Consider the following 21,523-nt stretch of genomic DNA (forward strand, 5'->3'; position numbering starts at 1 on the left):
ATGTACAGCTTTGTAAGATAAATGAATAAAAACAACCCATTCTTTCAGAAAAAACTGAATACTTTTTAGTTTTTAGAAGAAAAATATTAAAATATTATGAAAATATAAAAAGTCAAAACCATCTTGAAAAATAGAGCTTCTCTGCCAATTCACAGAATCAAATATACAAACAAAGGAAGTTGTGGTCACCATATTTTGACATGAGGCTTTGATAACAAAAACAACTCTCCACATTCCTGATCTCAACTGCAACCCAGTTTAAACCGAATCTAAGTGTAAGAGACTTGGAGAGGGTTTTAGGGACAGACTGTGGCTCAGGGAATGGTAAGGTCAAAAACAAGAGTGGTCCCTATATAGATGGCAGGAAAATTCAACCAGGGTGGGGGGAGGCAGGGAGACGTGCTGTATATGTGAGCATGTTTGTGTGTGTCCGTGTGTGTGTATCCAGAAATTTACATATATATTTAAATAAAATTATATATATGTATATATATATACACACACACATATATATATATATATATATAAAAATATATAAAATTCCGAAGATTTGGCATCCACTACTTTACCACCATCACCTCCACCACCAAGTATAGGACGTCACCTGAATCCTGCCCAAGGCAAGCATGAGGAGTGCTCAGAAATAGAAAAGGTCAAGGATTCCTGTGGTACATATGACTTGGCCAATAAAAAAAAAATTGTGTTTGGCTATTACTCTACCAAATGTCATACCACTAGCTGAATGCAGCGTCATCAAAATATCCTACTTTTGCTGTGAGCAATTAATTCTAATTTTATTCTATCGAATATGGCAAAAGATGATGAAAATCACACATTCATCAGTTACTTATGTCAAATTACATATTGAAGGCTTGCTGTAAATGGTGAAGCTTTTCAAGATCTGTTAACTCTATAAACTAACCCGACCTCCCCCTCAAAAAAACAGTGTCTTTACATTATCTCAAACTCATTAGGCCCCATCAATAAGAAAAAGCCTACTTACCACTTCAGCAGCAAAATCTTCTGGTTCATGCAAAATGATTGGAAGATTGCTAATAAAGCCAATTTCTCCATTTGCAATGTCTGGAGTAACCACTAAAGAAATATTTCGGATTTTTCCAAATCTAGGACTTACGGGTGGGATTGGGGGAACTATATTCACCAACTCCAGATCTTCCAACTATAATAAACAAAAAAAACCATAAAAATGGAAAGAAAAGACATTTTTAAGAAAAATGTTAAAGTCCTAATTGCATGGGAAAACAAAATAAGCATGGGTAAGGCCACCAATAACTTGGCAACTTCCTTCTTCATTCACCATCTGATTCAACCTCCCACACTGGCTTCTTGAGCTCTTTCTGATCCTCAATTATTATTATTCCCCAGGGTTCTTCCTAAGACCTTTATCTTATAATTCCATACCCTCTCCATAATAACCTCTGGATCTCTCCTTCAAATTCCAAATCTTTATAACCAACTGCCACTGAATATGACATAAACATCACAGAGACACCTTGCAGATAGAACGTGCCAAAGAGAAATCACTATCTCTGCTCCATGTCCTCTAACCACTATTTTCACCAATATCACCATCCGCTTTTCCTCCTTGTTGCCTATACCCAACTACCTTGATGTAAAGCCAAATATTGGCGAGTTGCCCACATTTCCCTCCTCTCTTCCACTGACCCACACCTCCAATCAAATCACCCACTCCCCTTCTCTGCCAGAGAAAATTCACGATCAGAAGACCATTCAGAACTCCAAATGTGACTTAATATGTCTTTATGTTTAAAGAAATGTGACACATGTATAACATATAATGTCCCTGTGATTAATGAACATGACCTTCAGAGTAACTTTCACAGTTTCTCCTCATGTAGAATGGCCTCCTTCCATCATCTCACAAGTCAAAATGTACTCGCTCTTAAAGACTAGTTAAATATCCCTCTCTCCCATGAAGATTTCCTTGGATTCTCCAGCCCTCTTTCTTCTACCTCTTCCTGAACTTCTACTGCTACACTCACTAAACGTGGAAATTAACATTAAACTTCACATATTGCTTGCTTATCAGCATTTTGTGTGTTCTAGACTTTTACTTCCCAACAGGACTATAAACCTCTTGTGTGTCTGTGTCTTTCTCAGTATTTTCCTGCAACATGACATTAAGTACAGCAGCTACACAATAGACTTGTTGATTTATCCCTACAAGACAAAATGAGCTCTATAAGAATCCTGATGTATCAAAACTTTCAACATCTTAATATTCTAACTTTTCAAAATCCAACTTATCAATCCTCACAGTGTTCACATGAGTATAGGCATAGACAATCATTACAGGACTGCAAAAAGCATAGAGATTTTAAGTTAAAAAGCAACTGTGAACTTAACAGGGCATTATGGATTGCCCACTCTTCAGAGCCCTCTGTTAGGCTTTGTAATGTGGAAACAATGATACTAAGTAACCACCTGTAGAGACTGGTGATTTAAGTTGATATTGTGGACACCTGTGGACAAGGACTGTACTGATCCTGCACATACGCTCACATTTTGTGATGAACAATACATATTTTAAGGGTAAAAGTGAATGCCTTTTTAAATGTAACACACTTTGCTTTGAAAATAATATACAGGAGAAGAATATCAAAAATTCCATGACTGGTAAATAGTCACTCAGGTAAAAGAAAAAAAAAGAAATCAGACTGACCAATTTTGCTAAATACTGGTATGTGGACTAAGTCAAGTAAAATATAACATGCGGTTCTTTAGGATACTGCATTTACTTTATAAAATAAATGAAACATAAAGATACATAGTTAAAACCACGTAAGTATAACTGTCATTCCTTCTAGAGAAAAAGAATATACATACCCATATATATGTAGTTATCTTTAAAAATAGCACAAGAAACTAAAAATATATATTTGAATGGCATATAAATATAAAGTGTGCATTGGATGGAGGTGAAGACTTTTTAAAATACACTGGTCTTGTGTGAGTTAGCACGTGTTTGTGAATGAACACTCTCATTCTCATGCATTCACAAAGAGTTAAACTGATAATACTGTTGAATATATCAAGTAAAATAATGATTTATTTTTACTTCAAAACTTTTCAAAAAGAAAGGAAGAAAATTCATATTCTACTTACATTTATCAAAACAGTTACAGAATTAATTCTAAATATAGTATTTTTGGAAAATATAGATAAAGAAGATATAGAAGGCTACGGAATGAACTGATCAAAAGAAAAATGCTAATTTCCCATGGCTTATTTCCTAGTCTCTAAGCCTTTTTGTCTGGGTTCCTTAAGCATCTGCTAAATCAAACTACTCCATTCATAAAGAGTCGTTCTTTGCTTCCAGACAGTTTGCAACTGAGACAGCACATTAGTAACCCCATGCCTGCCAAAAACGGTATCCCAGACTAACGTATTTTAGCTGAGAGGCTTACTGAAGAATGAGGAGCTCATGTCTCAGATTCTCCTTTCTTCAGCCTCATTCAGCTTTCCATGCAGAGTCTGATGCCTCTTATTCTTGAGTTGCTCATCCATTACGTACTATACAAACTACACAACCTTCTAATTCCAACTAGCCTTCCAGAACCTACAGCTGTTTTGAACTTTAAGGAATTGTGTCAGTGACTAATAATGACCTTTTGTCCTAAAGCATTAAATTGACTGTCTGCACTGTAAGACCTTTGTTTTTCAACTGAATACAGAGATAGATAAAAAATTGAGTCTGGAATTAGTGGTGCAAACAGATTTCTAATCTGGGATCACCAAAATTCAGATATTACATGCTTCTTCAAGCTTTTCCTTTCTTTTCAAGTGTTGTCTAAAATAAATTCTGTCATATTCATATAGAATGCTGAAATAAAATAGTTAGAATAATATTTGACCGATTGAAGGTTCTTAATAAAGTTTTGTTTACAAAAGGATTCTCTGCAGCGACTTGGATAGAGATACTGGATATTTTCAAGAGACTGAAAGCTTAATATAAAGGTTACTAATATTGGCATAGATATACGGGGTCTCTATCCACAGTAAAAACTGGTTTTGAGGCAGAGTAAAAAAAGATATCAGAAATGTAAAACAGAAAAGTTCTCTACAACTCAAAATCAATCCTTCTGCATCATCAGTTCTCAAACTCATGTCATGTCACTGCAACTACTACAGGAATTCCAGGATGCCCAGGCCTCCATGAAAGCAAAAGCAACTGTGTGAAACCTTTGCTTCATTTCACTTGTTTTAATAATTTGTTTCTTATATGAGTTTTGACCTATGCAGGATAGGAGACAGAGGGAGAACTGAATACTGAGGTTCTAGGGACAAAAGCCTTAAACATATATGCTATGAATTGAATGTTTGTATCCCCAGACCCAGAATTCATATGTTGAAACCCTAATGCCCAATTTGATGGTATTTGGAGATGGGACCTTTGAGAGGTGATCAGGTCAGGAGGGTAGATCTCTCATGATAGATCAATGCCCTTATAAGGAGAGACACCAAAGAGCTTGCATCCTCTCTCTCTCTCTCTCCACCATGTGAGGACAAAAAGCAAAGACATCAGTCTGAAAACCAGGAAGAGGGCTCTCCCCAAAACCCCACCATGCCGGCATTCTGATCTCAGACTTCCCAGATTCCAGAACTGTGAGAAGTAAATGTCCGTTGTTTAAGCCACCCAGTCTGTGGTAGTCTTTATAGCAGCCCGAACTGACCAAGACAATGTCTACTAATAAGAATGCTCTGAATACAGAGGACACCAACCACAGAGAAGGCAAAGGAGAGCACTGATGCCAAAAAAAAAAAAAAAAACACAAAAACCCACAATAAACTCTGACACTCCTCTCAGCAAGTTATTTAAATCTCCCAGAGGCACCTGAGAATTCCTAAGTTTGGGAAATGCTACCCTAATTGCAAACTGGTGAAATTAGTATGTATTTCCATATATTAAAAGGACCAACTTTAAAAAGTAAGTTATGACATGTTTTTTAGAAGGTCAAACTTAAAGCTTTTTAAAATTTTCTAAATATCTCTCTAAATGTGCTCTGATGGCAGCATTCTAATTGCCTTAACTTCTTGCTCAATGGGGTCAGGGCCATGGGCTTGACCACTTGCTCAATTCCACTTCACAGACCCAGATCCCCCACCATTTGGCCAGTCACCTCATAAGAGCATTCCACAAGCTGCAGGGGGAATGGAAACAACTGTGAATGACACCATGTTCTGTTCACCCATCACCCCAAGAAGAGAATTCAAGGGTCCTCCATAACAGTGGGTTATCCTCATAGACAGAAGGATGCATCGTATCATAATTTCCCCATTTCGAGGAGACACAATAGAATAATAATAATAGTTATAATAATAAAGGTGAAAAGCAGATCTCCCACCACAAAGCTTTTGGAATGCTGACAAAAGGTCTCCCTATATGTAGGCATATTGCAAAAAGGCATCCCTACGTACCGACAAATCATATATCCCCATAACGGGCCACTCACTAGACACCTCCACTAGGAGTCCGCAATTAATGCACAAACCATACAAGCGTGAGCAGTGACTTAGCCCAAAAAAAAGACAAAAGTCTTCAAAATAAAAGGGCCCACCCCACCAAGTGCTAAGCAAGGTACGACACAGCCCTGAGAAATTCAGAATGCCAAGATTTAAAAAAAAGCTTTCAGAGATAAAGAGCAAGTTAACCTAAAGGTAAATGATTTCTTTCCCCTCAAATTTCTAATCGCAACTCTGGAAGCTAAAAGGCAATACCTTTCAAGTTCTGAAGAAGAAGTTACTTTAATCTAGAAATTCTACGAAGCCAGTTATCAATGTATGAAATTTCACTTTCAGTGCTCAAAGACTCAAAAAGTTTACCTTGCACATACTTTTTCTGCACATGTATTTGAGGATAGATATATTTCAACAAAACTAAAACACAGGGCTTCCCTGGTGGCGCAGTGGTTGAGAGTCCGCCTGCCGATGCAGGGGACACGGGTTCGTGCCCCGGCCCGGGAGGATCCCACGTGCCACGGAGAGGCTGGGCCCGTGAGCCACGGCCGCTGGGCCTGCGCATCCGGGGCCTGTGCTCCGCAACGGGAAAGGCCACAGCAGTGAGAGGCCCGCGTACCGCAAAAAAAAAAAACTAAAACACAATCCAAGAAGTAAAAGGCAAGAAATCAAGAAAACTGAGGAGTTCAGAAAAAAACAGTCCCAAGTAGCAGGCGTGAAGCAAGTGAAGAAAGCAGTTGGTACAGCTAAACTCAGCATTCAACACATCTAAGACAGGTGGAAGACCTAATTTGGTAAGAATGGCATATAAAAAAGAGCAAGGCTTCCCTGGTGGTGCAGTGGTTACGAATCCACCTGCCAATGCAGGGGACACGGGTTCAAGCCCTCGTCTGGGAAGATCCCACATGCCGCAGAGCAACTAAGCCCGTGTGCCACAACTACCGAGCCTGCGCTCTAGAGCCCACGAACCACAACTACTGAGCCCGCGTGCCACAACTACTACTGAAGCCCGTGTGCCTAGAGAGCGTGCTCCACAACAAGAGAAGCTACCGCAATGAGAAGCCCGCACACTACAAGGAAGAGTAGCCCCCACTCGCCGCAACCAGAGAAAGCCCGCGTGCAGCAACGAAAACCCAGTGCAGCCAAAAATAAATAAATAAATAAAAGGGGCAATTAGAAACTCCAGAGAAAGCAATAATAAAGTATAAAACAAAGTCTAGGCGAAAATATGAAACAAATTTAAATGCAGTACTATTCAAAGAAATTAATGGAATATGAGATTTCATTTCATATATATTCCACTTAGCAAAATGTATGGTGACATAGATCATACATTCTTTCTTTATTGATCTATTCATACTATCTGATTCTGCATTAAATTTATTTACATAACCAAAATTTGATAAGCACCCTTTATTGCTTTCTAATTTTCAAAATCAACCAATACCAACCATATGGAAAACATAACCATGGTAGCATAAATAAGTACAGATGTTTCAAACTTTGGCAATAAAAATATGCTCTGGTTAATAAAAGTTAAGAAATAAAAGAGATAAGATGGAGAAATATAGGGCCCTTATTTCTTCTTACTAAGTAGATAGAAGTCCATAGATTCTATCTACAGTTAATAGATTTTTTAGTATACTATTTAAAGTTATATACACAATTTCTCTCATATTGCTTTTTTTATTTCTGGAATGCTTTCCCTGCAGCATCCATCATGAAAAACATATTTATTCTACAAACTATATTCCTACGTCAAATTTTCCTAAATCAACTCAAAAGAATGGCTCACTCTCTCCTGGCCCTCCCCCACTCACAGTTCATGAATTTCTCCATTACATCATCCATTATATTCTGACCTACATTTCATGTCTGATCTACTTTTATTATCACATGATTAAAACAGACTTTAGTATAATCCTTGTTTTATTCATCCTTATATGTGTTGGGGCAGACAGGCTCTCTTTGGACTCCCTACATAACTTCTAGTAAGCAACAGAATCCAAAATATAAATGAAGGCAAAATAATGACTGGTTAACTCTCTCACACAGATAAGCACACTTGTAGTTTAACCAAAGTTGAGATTATTTTAATCATTCAAATACCTGTACTAGGAAGTGGGCCCCATTTTGAAGGAATGCATCATTTCTTAGTGGTAATTTTACAGTGACTTGGGTTTTTTGTTCTGGAAAAATGAGGCTGCTTCTCCTGGATATATTTAAGATGCCATCTTTTGCTCGCAAAGGGTCCACATCTCCAGCAGGAATATAAAGTGCAGAATAAAACATATTCACATCTCCTTTAGTTCCTCCTAGTCTTTTAAAACTCAAGGATAAATATCGTTCACGTGGGCTACTTTCAATCTTCTGGTTTTCCATAGGAAAAAATGTTATTAGGCCATAAACATCATCACTATCCTGAATGTAGAACAAAAGCTGCAGATAAAGGAATAAAATATTAAAGTGCAGAATTCTCACATCTGAGATTACCAAACGGTTTATTTTCTAGGCTATTTTGAATTTTAATATTTACTTATGTATCACATCTAAAAATGATTACTCTCATAGGTAATAGAGTAACAGATGAATCAAAAACACATTTGAAAACTTTGTGGAATTTTTTTAAGAGCAAACTTTTTATTTACAGAGGGACAACCTTCAGCAAGGGAAGTAACCACCATTTCTAAAACCAGTGCTCTTCCTGTCACATCAAACTAAACATAAATGTGCTTTGTGTGGTCAAGTTCTTCAGCTGTTCTATGACACAGAAATATTCCCACAAGTAAAGCATAATAAGAGATCTACCTCTGCTGGTTCGCTCACTTCTGCACCTCCTCGTATTGTATGAGGGAGAATCTTAAGTAGGTAAGCTTCTGCCTCTTCTGGAAGATCATCATCAACCACAGTAAGAGGAATTGATGCCAACATCTGCCCTTGTGCAAAATGGAGAACTCCAGAACTTGGTCTGATATCTGCTGTTACCGGTGAAGGATCACTGCTATTCCGTGTCAATACCCAGTTCACAGAAATATTCCCATGAGTGCCACCATTTCTAACCACTGTAATTTCTTCAAATCTAGAATTAAAAAAATATATATATGGTCATATAATACACTCTATTTCCCTTAAAATGGGCATTTTCAATGTCAAGGTGGCCACCAGACACTGGTAAAAGCAGAATCCAAATCATAAAGAATGACTGTTTTTAATATGAAGGAGTAGATATGTAGATGTGCCCTAGGAAACTACCATAATGTGAATTAACTTGCATATTTAAATATGTGATTTAAATATCACTCCCAAAATAGAAAAAAAACAGTGAAACCATGGTCAAGGAAATGACACATACACTTAACAGTTCAGCACTGTGTCCAACACCACAAATATTAAATCTTGGAATAACATACTAAAATAATTGTAGCAATACAACATTTAAAATAAACCCTACCTTGATGTTGTATCTTCATCAATTATAACTGTCTTTTCAAACAAGATACTGCTGAATGAGAGGACACCATAAGGTTTGTCGTTTGGCTTAATGGTGACTTGTACAACAGAAGGGACTAATAGCACAGCATCTCCCTGTAAGGTATCTTTTAGTAACATAACATGAAATGATTCAGCAATCTCTGGTATGGCATCATCAATTATTTGAAATTTCAGGTGTGATTCATAAATAAAAGGTGGAAAAACAATAGTTGTGTTTGGCTGAAGATCAATGAAGTCTAAATTTTGCTGGGCGTGTGCTGTTGAATTCCCAGTTATAACAACATAATTGATCGAAATTTCATATTCATCAGATCCAATCATATTTCCCTTGTCATCTTTTCCACGAACCACTGGAATTGTGAGTATGTGGTCTTCCTCAGGTACCAAATAAACACTCTGAATGAATCTCACAGGACTGTCATTTTTCTTAATGATGATCTCAACTGAGCTCCTGGAGGTGTTGATTTCAGCTCCTCCTTCTACACTTTTCAGCTGAATCAAAAATATTTCATCATTTTCTGGTACCTGTCAGAGAAATATAAACAGTGGTAAAACATCAATAACCAAAACACCTGCAAAAAAACCAAAGTGTGAAAAGTCCCTCTGTTTCAATGCAATTACATAGAAATAAAAAAATCTTTACCTGAAGGGAGTAGATAAAGAGGCTTGTTCAGTGTCTATTTACTAAAATATTTTCCAAAGGTAAACAACATATTTTAGATAAAGCAATGATAAGAACAAGTAAGCAAGTATCAGTATAATGGCTTTCAACCTTGATCAATCTTTAGATAACTAAAGATCTGACAGTAAAAACTAGTTTCATCAGGTGGGTAGGGTCAGAAGCAGCATTCAAGGTCTGATAATAGATAAGAATCTGGAAAACTACATTAACATCACATACAAATTGTTAGTTTTCAATCATGTCAAATTATTCTTGCTTCTCTCTAAACAGTTTCTATCTCAAGATTTAAACATATGATACCAATCACATGATTTTCAAAATACATATCATGTCTCTCTAGAGAACAAGCTACAAGAGTCACTATTAGGCAAAATGATGACACTGTTAAAATGAAACTTTTTAAAAATAAATAAATAAATAAATAAATTTATTCATTTATGGCTGTGTTGGGTCCTTGTTGCTGTGCGCAGGCTTTCTCTAGTTGCGGCGAGCGGGGGCTACTCTTCATTGCGGTGCATAAGCTTCTCATTGCAGTGGCTTCTCTAGTTGCAGTTCACGGGCTACAGGCGTGCACGGGCTTCAGTAGTTGTGGCTCACAGGCTCTAGAGCACAGGCTCAGTAGTTGTGGCGCATGGGCATAGCTGCTCTGAGGCATGTGGGATCTTCCTGGACCAGGGCTCGAATCCGTGACGCCTGGATTGGCAGGCGGGTTCTTAACCACTACATCACTAGGGAAGTCCCGAAACTTTTTTTTTTTTAACTACACAGAAATCCTAGGACTTATCTCTACTGTGCTATTTGAGTTTTTACTTCATTATAAATGATTGAAAGTGAAAAAATATATAGTTTTACCTCCATCAATAGAAATATAAAAAGTAAAGCTATTTATCTCAAAAAAGAAAATGTAATGATTTGATTGATGATCTTTTCCCCCCAACTTTATTGAGGAATAATCGACAAATATAACTAATATATTTAAGGGGTACAACATGATGATTTGATATACATATACATTGTGATTACAAAGATCAAGATATTAACACATCTATCACCTTACATAGTTAACTCTGTGTGTGTGTGTGTGTGTGTGTGTGTGTGTGTGTGTGTGGAGAGAATACCTAAATCCTACTCTCAGTAACTTTTAAGTATACAATACCATACTATTAACTATAGTCACCATGCTGTATAGTAGATCCTCAGAAGATGATCTTTTAAATTTATAATTAAAATGTATAATTAATCATTGCCCCCAAATTATAACCTGTTAAATGTTCCAGGATCTATAGACAAAAGGTTTTTGTTAGCTTTCACAACCAGATGAATTAAGAGTTATCAATGCTATCTAATATTTCATTTTTTCAAGAGAAATACTTTTTTCTAATAATGTCTTCTAATTCATTTTTCTTCTCTTGTGATTTGGTTTCATGATTTTTTTTGTGGGAAGGTAGGGGGATAAATTCCCAGCTATTCCCTTTTTTTCTGATAATACTACTAAGTAATACTACTAATAATAATACTAAGATTATTTTATTAAAAGTCATGTTTTCTTTTGGTTAGCTCATGGGGGACATCCTTGTACATATTGTTCAAATTCATTCTTTCCTTAGCAGTTAAACTAGCTGTGTCATGTATCTCAATCCTTGGTAGCTTCAATGTGAAATTAAAAATAACAAAAGCCTTCCTATGAATGTAAACATTTAAAATATCTAAAAAAAATGAATATCATATGCAACCAAATTTTCTTTGCTTTTATAGTAAAATATTTATGCTGGGTAAGTAGTACCGTACCTGCTCAAAACTGAAATCACGAGCAAAATCAATCATCAAGGTTTACAAAATGCTTAAATGTTTGTATTAAGTGTGGTTGTCAGTTACATGCAAGTTCATCACCTTTTAGATACACAACTTCATGTGAATTAAATAAGATAAATATTAACAAGAGATATTTATAGCTAAGGCATAATTGGCCATAATACACTAACTTCACATAGGACTATGTTGAATAATTTTAAATCCTGAACATAATTTAATACTTGACATAATATTCTCTAACATGTCTGTAACACAGAGAGAGGCCTTGTCCCTTTTAAGCACTTAACACATCCTACCTCGTCATCGAGAACTGTCAAGTTATAAACTACTGTTCCACTGCCAGGAGGAACAGTGATGTTCCCTTTAACTGGACTTAAATCTTCTTCAGGTGGGTTTGGGCCACCCTCTACCTGCAAGGAAACACAGTGCCATCAATAAACATGAAATATTTCAGAAGAATAAGAAAGCATTATTGTGATATCAGCTGACATATTTAGTTAAAAATGTTTTGCAAGAGGAATGATACTTTAAAAAAAATTTTTAATAAACAAATATATCCTGGTACTTCCACCAAAAAGAAAAAAAAAAGAAGAAGAAGAAGAATGATACTAACCTATATTAAGTCTGCCCTTCTAACTGATAGTCAAGGCCTGTAATATAATTACAGATCTTGACTATAATTACATTAAACTACATGGTTTCTAAGAGCTTTCTCTTTTTTTCTCAACCGTACTATTAAACCTGACAAAAAACTTATAAGTACTTTTTCTGGAGCGGAATGTATTCACAATTAGTGTACTCTCTTAAGTAACGGAATCAAATACCAGTTCCACCACTGGCGGTGTAACCTTGGACAAGGTATTTAATAACTCTGTCCAGCTTTTTCCTCATCTTTAACATGAGCGTAATAATGTCCACTTTCCAGGCTAGATATGAATATTTAATAAAATCATATTCCTTTTGAAAAGTATTAAGTACTCTGTGTCTAACCCTTTTTTAGGTACTAAGGATATAGCAGTGAACAAGGCAAACTTTCTACCCACCAGGACCTTACATTTAATGAAAAGGAACAAATGGAAGATAAATAAATGTGTGTCCGATGATGGTAAGTACTATGGAGAAAAAATTTTAAAGGGCACGAGGGAGATTGAGTGCTGGGAAGAGTTGCAGTTTACATGCAGCGATAATCAGTGTAAAGCACTTAGAACAGTATACGGCAATATTAAGTGCTCCACAAATGTTAGCTGTAATTATTTCAACATAACAGAAGGCTCAAGAGCTAATAAAATAACTTCAGACATCCATAGAGAGTTGAAAACACTATAACCTGATGATGCCTCATCGTTTCTACAGCCAATTTTCTTCCAAATTCTGGAGTACAACTGCTGTTAACACCATCCATTAAGTATATTTTTTAAAATGGGGAATGTATATGGGGGAAGACTACATATTAAATAATTTTATATAAGCCTAAGGAACCCATGAGCATTTTAAAATTTTATATCCTTGAAAAGATTTATCATAAACGTTCTATGAATTTTATAGAATTAACATTATTGTTCAATTTGTGGTTTATTATTATCCTGTAATCTAAAATGATATGTTGTGTTTCACATAAGCACAGTATATCCAAGAAGCAAGGAAAACAGTTTTATATTAAACATGAAATTTATCAGATGATCAAAGTATTTACTTTTATTTTATTTTCATTAAGAGTCATGCTTATTATACAAAGGACCTTGATTTTAAAAGTACAGCCATCTGGTATGAACTCTGAAGCGTTACCATTTAAAATGATTTCAGAGTAAACTTACCTCAAAAGTCACACTGACCATCCCATAGGTTCCTTTTTCTCTGATGAGAGTAAGAGGCACAGTTTCATTTCTGCCCGGGGGCTCACTCACTGTGATTGAGAAAGGCTATTGGAAGAGCAAAGACCATTAGGTGCTGATCACTCAGAGACAGGAGCTCATGCAAACTGTTACCTTAGAAATCCTAATTTTCCACAGACAAATCAATCTACATTGTGCTCTAAAAATGTGGGGTTTCCTAGCATTCACTAACTGTAGCTAATAACGCTTAAAAGGTTAAAATAATAGTATAAAGGGAACATAAAACTAGTCAGGCAAAAGACGTAGGTTCTTGTCCTGCTTCCAGCAACAAGCAGCTGTTCCGCTGAGGAATCTTAAAGGTTATCTCATTGAAAGATGATGAACTCAAATGCTCCCAGGGGCCCAGGAGGTCACAGAAATGAGTTGTGCCTCCAAGCCAGGGCAGCTCATTGGGACTACGGTTCAGCCTTGCTCCCAACCACTGTTCCCTCCTCATTGGTCAGTTAGCCACTGAAAACAGACATCTGCTAATGACTTTTTCAGGACATGATCACTGAGGGGAAGAAAAAGCCAGGACTTCAAATGTTGCACAGTGTTGGCATGGCAGGGTAGAAGAGATGAGTGGGCAGGTACACGCTAGCTAAGGCCACAGGTGACACTAAGTCTCAGTATCCCCATCCATCAACAGGAATAGGAATGCCTGTCTCAAACAGTTGTGATGAGGTGTCAATAATGCACGTCTAAGTGCTTATCCTAGTACATGTCACACAGTGAGGACCCAGCAAATGTTGGCTATAATTGTTATCATCATCATCGTTACCTTCATCATCGATATAATCATCATGCAGTCTGGAAAACAAAGCCAGCCTATGTAGTAACGACTGTGAGCTCAACAGTTACTTAGTTTAATTTTAATCACACAGGGCAGGTGCCTAGTCAGAGGCTTCCTGGCAGCTCTGAGATCACAACACTCAGGGACCTAGGACAAATGCTAGAGACTAGGACTCACTCCCAGCAGCTAAGATATTTAATTTAATGTCAAAAGAAAGAAGGAAAGAAACCTTTAAACAAGTCAGTATGAGGTGCGGGATGAAAGTTGGGAGTGAGTGTAGAGGAAAAGAAGTAGGGAGAAAAATTAAGCAATTAAGGGAGCCTAGTTCATAATTAACTAAAAATTCCAGATCATTCAAATAGAAGCGATTGATTAATTAATTAATTTTTGTAAATGTTGATATAATGGAAGTTACAAAACGTCTACTACCTTGGCATTATTCACATATCCATTTTAATAAAGATACTGCAACTATAAAGATCATATTTATCTAAAGCTCACCTTGTTTCAAAGATAATTCAAGGTGCTAAGAAAATGACATACAATACACCAACTGAAGTAGCAATCTAAATTGGAAAATAAATAAAAAGCTGGGGAGTGTCACATTACCTTTTAATAATGATAATTAATAACATGATTCAAAAAGACTCCACACCAGGAAGTTTATTGTAGACTAAAACTTACTTGCAATATCCAATTTTACTTGAGATAAATTTTCTTTTATTTCAGAGCTGAAAACAATTTCTCTCAAAGGTGGGGGGGACCTGTGTTGTGTGTTTTTTTCTAAAGAACAAAACCCTCTGAACACAGGACTGGCCAGGGACACAGGAATTTGGTGATAAAGGAGAAAAAAATGAACTGTTGAGCAAAACTGAGGAAGATGACATGGAGTTTTAACCTTCAAGAAATAGTAATTAATAGGAAAATCTCAGGGTAGGGAATAAATATAGAATAACTATATTTAACAGCTATAACATCTGCTATTCAATTGTAAGTTTACTATAGGTTTTTTCAGTGTTCTTTCAATATATTTTTCTTGTCTAGAATCACTCTAAACTTTCAGAGGAGGCTAAGAGACAATGCTTTTTGAAGTGCCAGTTGGGGACATCAAGCACAAGGAACTGTGTTACATCTGCTACAGACTGAATGTTTGTGTCCCCCCAAAATTCATGTTCAAATCCTAACCCCCAAAGTGATGTTATTAGGAGTTGGGGCCTTTGGGAGGGGAGTAGGTCATGAGAGCAGAGCCCTCATGAATGGGATTAGTATGTTTATAAAAGAGACCCCAGAGACCTCTCTTGCCCCTTCCACCACATGAAAACACAGCAAAAAGACAGCTGTCTATGAACCAGGAAGTCAGCCTGCACCAAACACCAAATCTGCTAAAGCCCCGATCTTGGACTTCTCAGCCTCCATAACTGTAATAAATTTCTGTTGTTTTTAAGCCACCCAGTCTATGGTATTTTGTTATAGCAGACCAAACTGACAAGGACAACATGTGAGTTAGAGACCACCAGAGGAGGTAACAAATGAGTCAGGTGAAATGATCAGCAGAAAGAGATTAGGGCAAGAGATGACCACGATCATAGGGGTCCCCTCATTTCACAGAAATCTTAGGTAAAACAAAAGGACAGTCTACAGAATGTGGAATACAGATGGAGTTAGACCAAATTTTATTTATATATCAAAAGACAGGATGATTCTAGGTAGCATAGAAAGTAATCACAAAATTTAATAGACGGTTATCTAAGCAACCACAAGATTCATCAAATTATAACCATAGGGCTTCCCTGGTGGCACAGTGGTTGAGAGTCTGCCTGGCGATGCAGGGGACACGAGTTCATGCCCCGGTCCAGGAAGATCCCATATGCCACGGAGCAGCTGGGCCCGTGAGCCATGGCCACTGAGCCTGCGCGCCCGGAGCCTGTGCTCCGCAACGGGAGAGGCCACGACAGTGAGAGGCCCGCATACCAAAAAAAAAAAAAAAAAATTATAACCATACCATATTAAATGAAATAATTCCAAATGCATTGTCATTTGACAATATTGTCACAGTAACAGTCCTTGGCCATCCAAGCTTCACATTTGCTGAAGGTTTCTAAAATAAAAGCCCAAAAGTAAATTAAGCAATTAAACATAAGAGGAAAAAAGAGATTATTTTAAAAGGATTTTGGTCTTTATGTAATCATTCAGAATATGAATAAAAATACAAGTATATTTTTAATGCATAGATTAAGAAAATACATTAAAACTAAGTCAACGTGGTTAAGTTCTAAACAAGAATTCTTCAAAAGAGTTTTGAAAACCATTAATCACTATTAAAATATAAATTGTTATAAATATAAATAATCACTGGCTAGTAATATATTCTAATTTCATTACCAATATAACAGAGAATTAAGTAACAAAAAAATTCTCAATTCACTTCAGAAAAATTAAGTAGAGCAGTGTTAGCCGTCACTGCCTCAGCCATAAAGGACAATTAAACCTTAGGCTAGTCAAGCATTTTTCCCAGGGGCGCTCCAAATTTATTCTAAGGCACAGGGACCTCCCACTGCCAAGCCTGCTTTTTGTACCCTTCTCCTTTGAACTCAGAAGTCACGGTCATTCTTTGTGCATCTGGTAGCAGAAGAGGGATAAAAGAGAAAAGGGCCAAAGGGAAGACAAGGTTTTCCTGAGCATCTGTCATGGCAATTCCTAAATAAGCTGAATTAATCCAAAAACTAGCTGTAGAATCTTCTAAACAAGATTGTCTGAGGAATAACCAGACCGTGGAATTGCCAAAGAGACTGTCAGTTCTGGCTTCTATGAAAACCACCACCAGGCACTTAAATTGGCTCATCTCTAGAGAAAATGATTTTTAAGCATTGTAAGATTTTTATGAGTTTAAGCTTACTGGGGAAAAAAGGACTTACCTGTAAAATTAGGTGAAAAATAAAAGTTTCATCCGGCTCCGGTAAATCATCATCACATACTGCTATGTACACCGTCCTATTTGTTTCTCCAACAGGTATAAAAGCTGCAGCATACGTGTCAAAAAAGTCACCGGTGTCATCTCCATACAGCTATCAAATGCAAAACACAGTTCTTACATAACACAGTGTCAGGACAAGCAAAATTGATGCTAATTAGAGCAATTAACAGGCAAAACAAACATGAATCATCAAATGACACTGATGTTTATAAACAGGATATGGAAAAACAAAACAAATATCTAACAACCAAAAAAAATCACCTTAAAAAAAGCATTATAAGAAGAAATGATTCTATATAAAAACATTTGTTTACGCTCTAGAAGGTAAAGGAATCATTAGATTCCTCACAGAAAAGTAATAATTATAAAGGAAAGTAATGATGTGAAATTTTTTTCTCTGCCTCTTGATTGATGTGAAGTGGATTACAGCAAACCTAACAGGGAAGACAAATTGTAGTTAAAACTCTCCCAAAGAAGAGGTATAAGTAGCCAAAATACATCAGGAAAATCAATTATTTCCCTATCGGTTTTAAAGAAACTACTCTTTCCAAAACTTTAAACCTGAAGTTTTATTTATATTCTCCCACAACACCAATAAGGACCCAATTCTTTTAGCATACCAATTTATTAGTCATTATAAATTTTTCCTCAAAACTTTTTAAGACCTCATTCTGTAACATCAGCATTGCTAAGATTCTCAAGGGAGCAATAATTATGAAATTATAATGGGGCAACTTCTTGTGCAAATCCAAATGAGATTTCTTCTGCCAAAGAACCCAAAATGAGTAACTTAGCTACTAGAAAAAAAAAACGATTTAGTATAAACTAAAAATGAAGGATGTCTATAGGGATATTGTAGTCAATTTCTAGTTCTCATTTACAAAATAAAGTTAGTTTTAAATACTTGAAAAATCCAAGTAAGTTGTTAAGGGTGTTGGAAAACTTGTTCTCACACCTTAATATAAAAAGTGACACAAAAAAAGTGGCACAGTCTCTTTAGAAAGCATTAAATATCAAGAGACACTGATACAAATGAAGAGTAAAACCACAGTAATCCAACCCAAAAAATCATTTAACAATCCAAAATATACAAAAATTGATATGTACGTAAAACAGTTTCATCAGAGCAATATTTACAACAGCAAAAATTGGAAGCAACCTCTATGAAAAACTGCTGAGAAATGACTGGGAAATGATGACCCCACCATCAAGAAAAGTTGTGAATACAACAGAGCAACCTGAAAAAATTATTACGATACGATCAAAATTATATGTAAAAAGTTATTAAATATAATACATACTCAAACTAAAAATAAATTCAATAAATGTATATACATGTCATAAATTAAAAACTAAAAGCAATGCACCAAATTATAATACTGTGTTTCTTTCATAGATAGTTTTTCTTCTTTGTGTCTTTTTACAGTGTGTCCCAATGTGACGATTTAACCTATTGTTTAAAAACTTATTTTGAGGGGCTCCCCTGGTGGCGCAGTGGTTGAAAGTCTGCCTGCCGATGCAGGGTACACGGGTTCATACCCCGGTCCGGGAGGATGCCACATGCCGCGGAGCGGCTGGGCCCATGAGCCAGGGCCGCTGAGCCTGCGCGTCCGGAGCCTGTGCTCCGCAACAGGAGAGGCCACAACAGCGAGAGGCCCACGTACCAGAAAAGAAAAAAAAAAAAAAACCTTATTTTTTAAAATAAAAATTCCAAGTAGTTTGGGTCTCAAATATATCAATGTCCTCAGTGGTCATATGACATGATTTTCTGGTTAAACACAAATATATGTACATATAATCTATCTACTAACTAAACTGTGTGCAAGATAGAGCAATAGTTTAACAAATTCCATCTAACTTCTACTTAATATACTTAATTTCTCCCAAAAAAGGAGCTCTCTGACGTAAGGGTTTTTTTTAATTGCCATTTCTCTACATTTAAATATTTCATATATTTTCTCTAAGCCACCTGATACTAAGTAATAAATCCAAGCAGAGATAATGAGAATTCAAGTTATCCAAAATAAAATGTTCTTTTACTTAGAAATACTTCTTCATATCTTGGGGTTTTATTTGTTTTAAAATAAATATACGAACATTTAAAAATAATCAGCCTATATCTTTAAAATACTGTATCTTTACTGTCAAATGCACATGCTACCTTAGAGCACTCTATAAACCTCTAACAGATATAAAAGGAATAAATCGTTTATCTGCAAATTGTTTATCATAATGGAACTACTCAAAGAGTTAAAAAATTCTTATCACTGAAATTAAAACATTTCCTATCTACTTCTGTAAAAACAGAACTATTGTCATTTCTTACCGATACAATTGCAGTGACATTTGCTGGGTCTCCTATCCTTTCAATGACAAGACGAATAACTGTTGTACTTGTTTCATTAACTACAAATTCTGTTTGTCCAGCAAACCTTACTTCTGTTTCTCCAAACACAAAAGGGATGAATAAAGCTGAAAGAAGATTTACTAATAAAGATGCAGAGGGCATCCCTACAGGGAAAAAACAAAAAAAGATTTCGTTCACAAAATATATCCAATATATTTTCATTACGTTGCATTACCTACAGATAAGAGTGAAGAGTTAGTAAGCAACTAAGACATAAAAATCCATCAAATATTAAGCCACCCAATGCAGATGTGTGATCACAGAAATAAGTCAAAAATCACAACCCTCTTCGGTACTGTTTACTATCCATAAGTACTTTTTGTTCTTTAATTTACATATTAACATAATAGTTATAACTTGCCTTAAACTTATCTATTAAATTTAGTTTATTAAAAAAATTTGTCCCTCCAGGGCTTCCCTGGTGGCGCAGTGGTTAAGAATCCACCTGCCAACGCAGGGGAGCTGGGTTCAAGCCTTGGTCCGGGAAGATTCCACATGCCACGGAGCAACTAAGCCCGTGTGCCACAACTACTGAGCCTGCGCTCTAGAGCCCGTGCTCTGCAACAAGAGAAGCCACGACAATGAGAAGCCTGCACACCGCAACGAAGTGTGGCCCCGCTCGCCGCAACTAGAGAAAGCCCGCGTGCAGCAACACAGACCCAACACAGCCAAAAATAAAAACAAATTAATTAATTTAAAAAAGAATAATCTTAAAAAAAAAGTCCCTCCAATTTATTCTAAGTAAAACCTAAGCAACAACATGAAAGTTGAGTTAAAGCCCATCTTCTCCCAAATCAAACCGTAAAATACAAGTCAAAACTAAAAATTACCAAATGGATTGATAATCTTAATGGGACATTATTTATTTGATGATTATACAAATATGAGCAAACTTTTGGAACTGTTACATAAAGCAGCTGAAGCTAAAAGTTTGTATCTTGTTTATATCTACTTTTCCCATAGTTTTGTCTTGAGAATGCTTTTTAATTTTTTAGTTATTGCAAGGAAATGCTAATCCTTTCAAAGAACACATAAATTTCCAGGACTTAAATTTCTCCCATTTTCCTAGCTAAAACACTAATATCACTTCTTAGAAAATGTCCACGTTGCTTTAAAACTAAGGAAATTTGGCAAAGTGTTTCTTTCTTTTCCATAACTCTTATAGTTTTCTTAGTACAATGTGTGTGTTTATGAGTCATCAATATTGTTCCTACTTTTAACACTGTGTAATTCAAGTTTTCAAAAGCCTAACAGTGCAGTGGCCTCTCGAAAGAGCTGGTATTTTGTAATGTAGATGTACCTCTAAAAATGTGAACAATTTATCTCACGGATCATTAAGATTCCAAAGGATTATGTGATCAGTCACACGAACATAACAAGTTCATGCGTTTTAAAGAAGAGTTGCATTATGTACTCTATGAGCCAAAATGCTTCCTATTAATCTTTACCTTGGTCAAGAAGTAATAAAATTCTCATGTATCTGGCATTTCCACATGGCGAAACATAGCTTTCTATTTAGGAACTACCACATAAACCAGCCCTTGATATATTTTAGGGTTAAAATGCAATTTTCTCAGTCGAGTATATTCAAACAGTGCAGTCTGGGATTGCCTAATGATGTCTCACATGTTTATGGCTGCAAAATCCATAGACAGGGATGCAGAGTTCAGATAGAGTCCAGGAAACAGACGTAGACCAACAGGGACAGAGATTCTGGAACACTGAGGCATTTTTTACACCTGTGCCTTCTCTCTTAGAAAGCTGCCATGGGGCTAAGGGACCTGGGAGAAGAAATAAAATAGTTTGCCCTCACCAACTGCAAACTCTTCCTCGACTTCTAAGCCAAGAGTGTGTACTGAGAGAGAAGGAAAGAAAAAAGATGAAAGAGAAGGAAAACAGGAAAGCCTAGGTAAGGTGGGAAACTGGGAGCTCTGGGCTAAACCAGAGACAATTGAAGATCTTTTGTGGAATTCTAAAGCCAGGATGATTTTAC

The 21,523-nt window shown here is 36.3% G+C and overlaps 1 protein-coding gene across 1 annotated transcript in view; it reads right to left on the reverse strand.

Annotated features, from left to right (window-relative positions):
* ADGRV1 (adhesion G protein-coupled receptor V1) overlaps positions 1–19,632 on the reverse strand; it is a 524,493-nt gene extending 504,861 nt beyond the window's left edge. The window contains exons 1-9 of the mRNA XM_004263660.2: positions 19,450–19,632; positions 17,065–17,214; positions 16,152–16,247; positions 13,300–13,404; positions 11,782–11,895; positions 8,951–9,516; positions 8,308–8,578; positions 7,609–7,938; positions 1,004–1,180 (exon numbers count right to left, since the gene is read on the reverse strand). Of these exons, the coding sequence (XP_004263708.1) occupies positions 1,004–1,180; positions 7,609–7,938; positions 8,308–8,578; positions 8,951–9,516; positions 11,782–11,895; positions 13,300–13,404; positions 16,152–16,247; positions 17,065–17,214; positions 19,450–19,632 (1,992 nt within the window). The remainder of the gene's footprint in view (positions 1–1,003; positions 1,181–7,608; positions 7,939–8,307; positions 8,579–8,950; positions 9,517–11,781; positions 11,896–13,299; positions 13,405–16,151; positions 16,248–17,064; positions 17,215–19,449) is intronic.
* Positions 19,633–21,523: the final 1,891 nt, after the last annotated feature.

This window comes from Orcinus orca, chromosome 3 (genome assembly GCF_937001465.1).
Source record: "Orcinus orca chromosome 3, mOrcOrc1.1, whole genome shotgun sequence".
Classification (NCBI taxonomy): Eukaryota; Metazoa; Chordata; class Mammalia; order Artiodactyla; family Delphinidae; genus Orcinus; species Orcinus orca.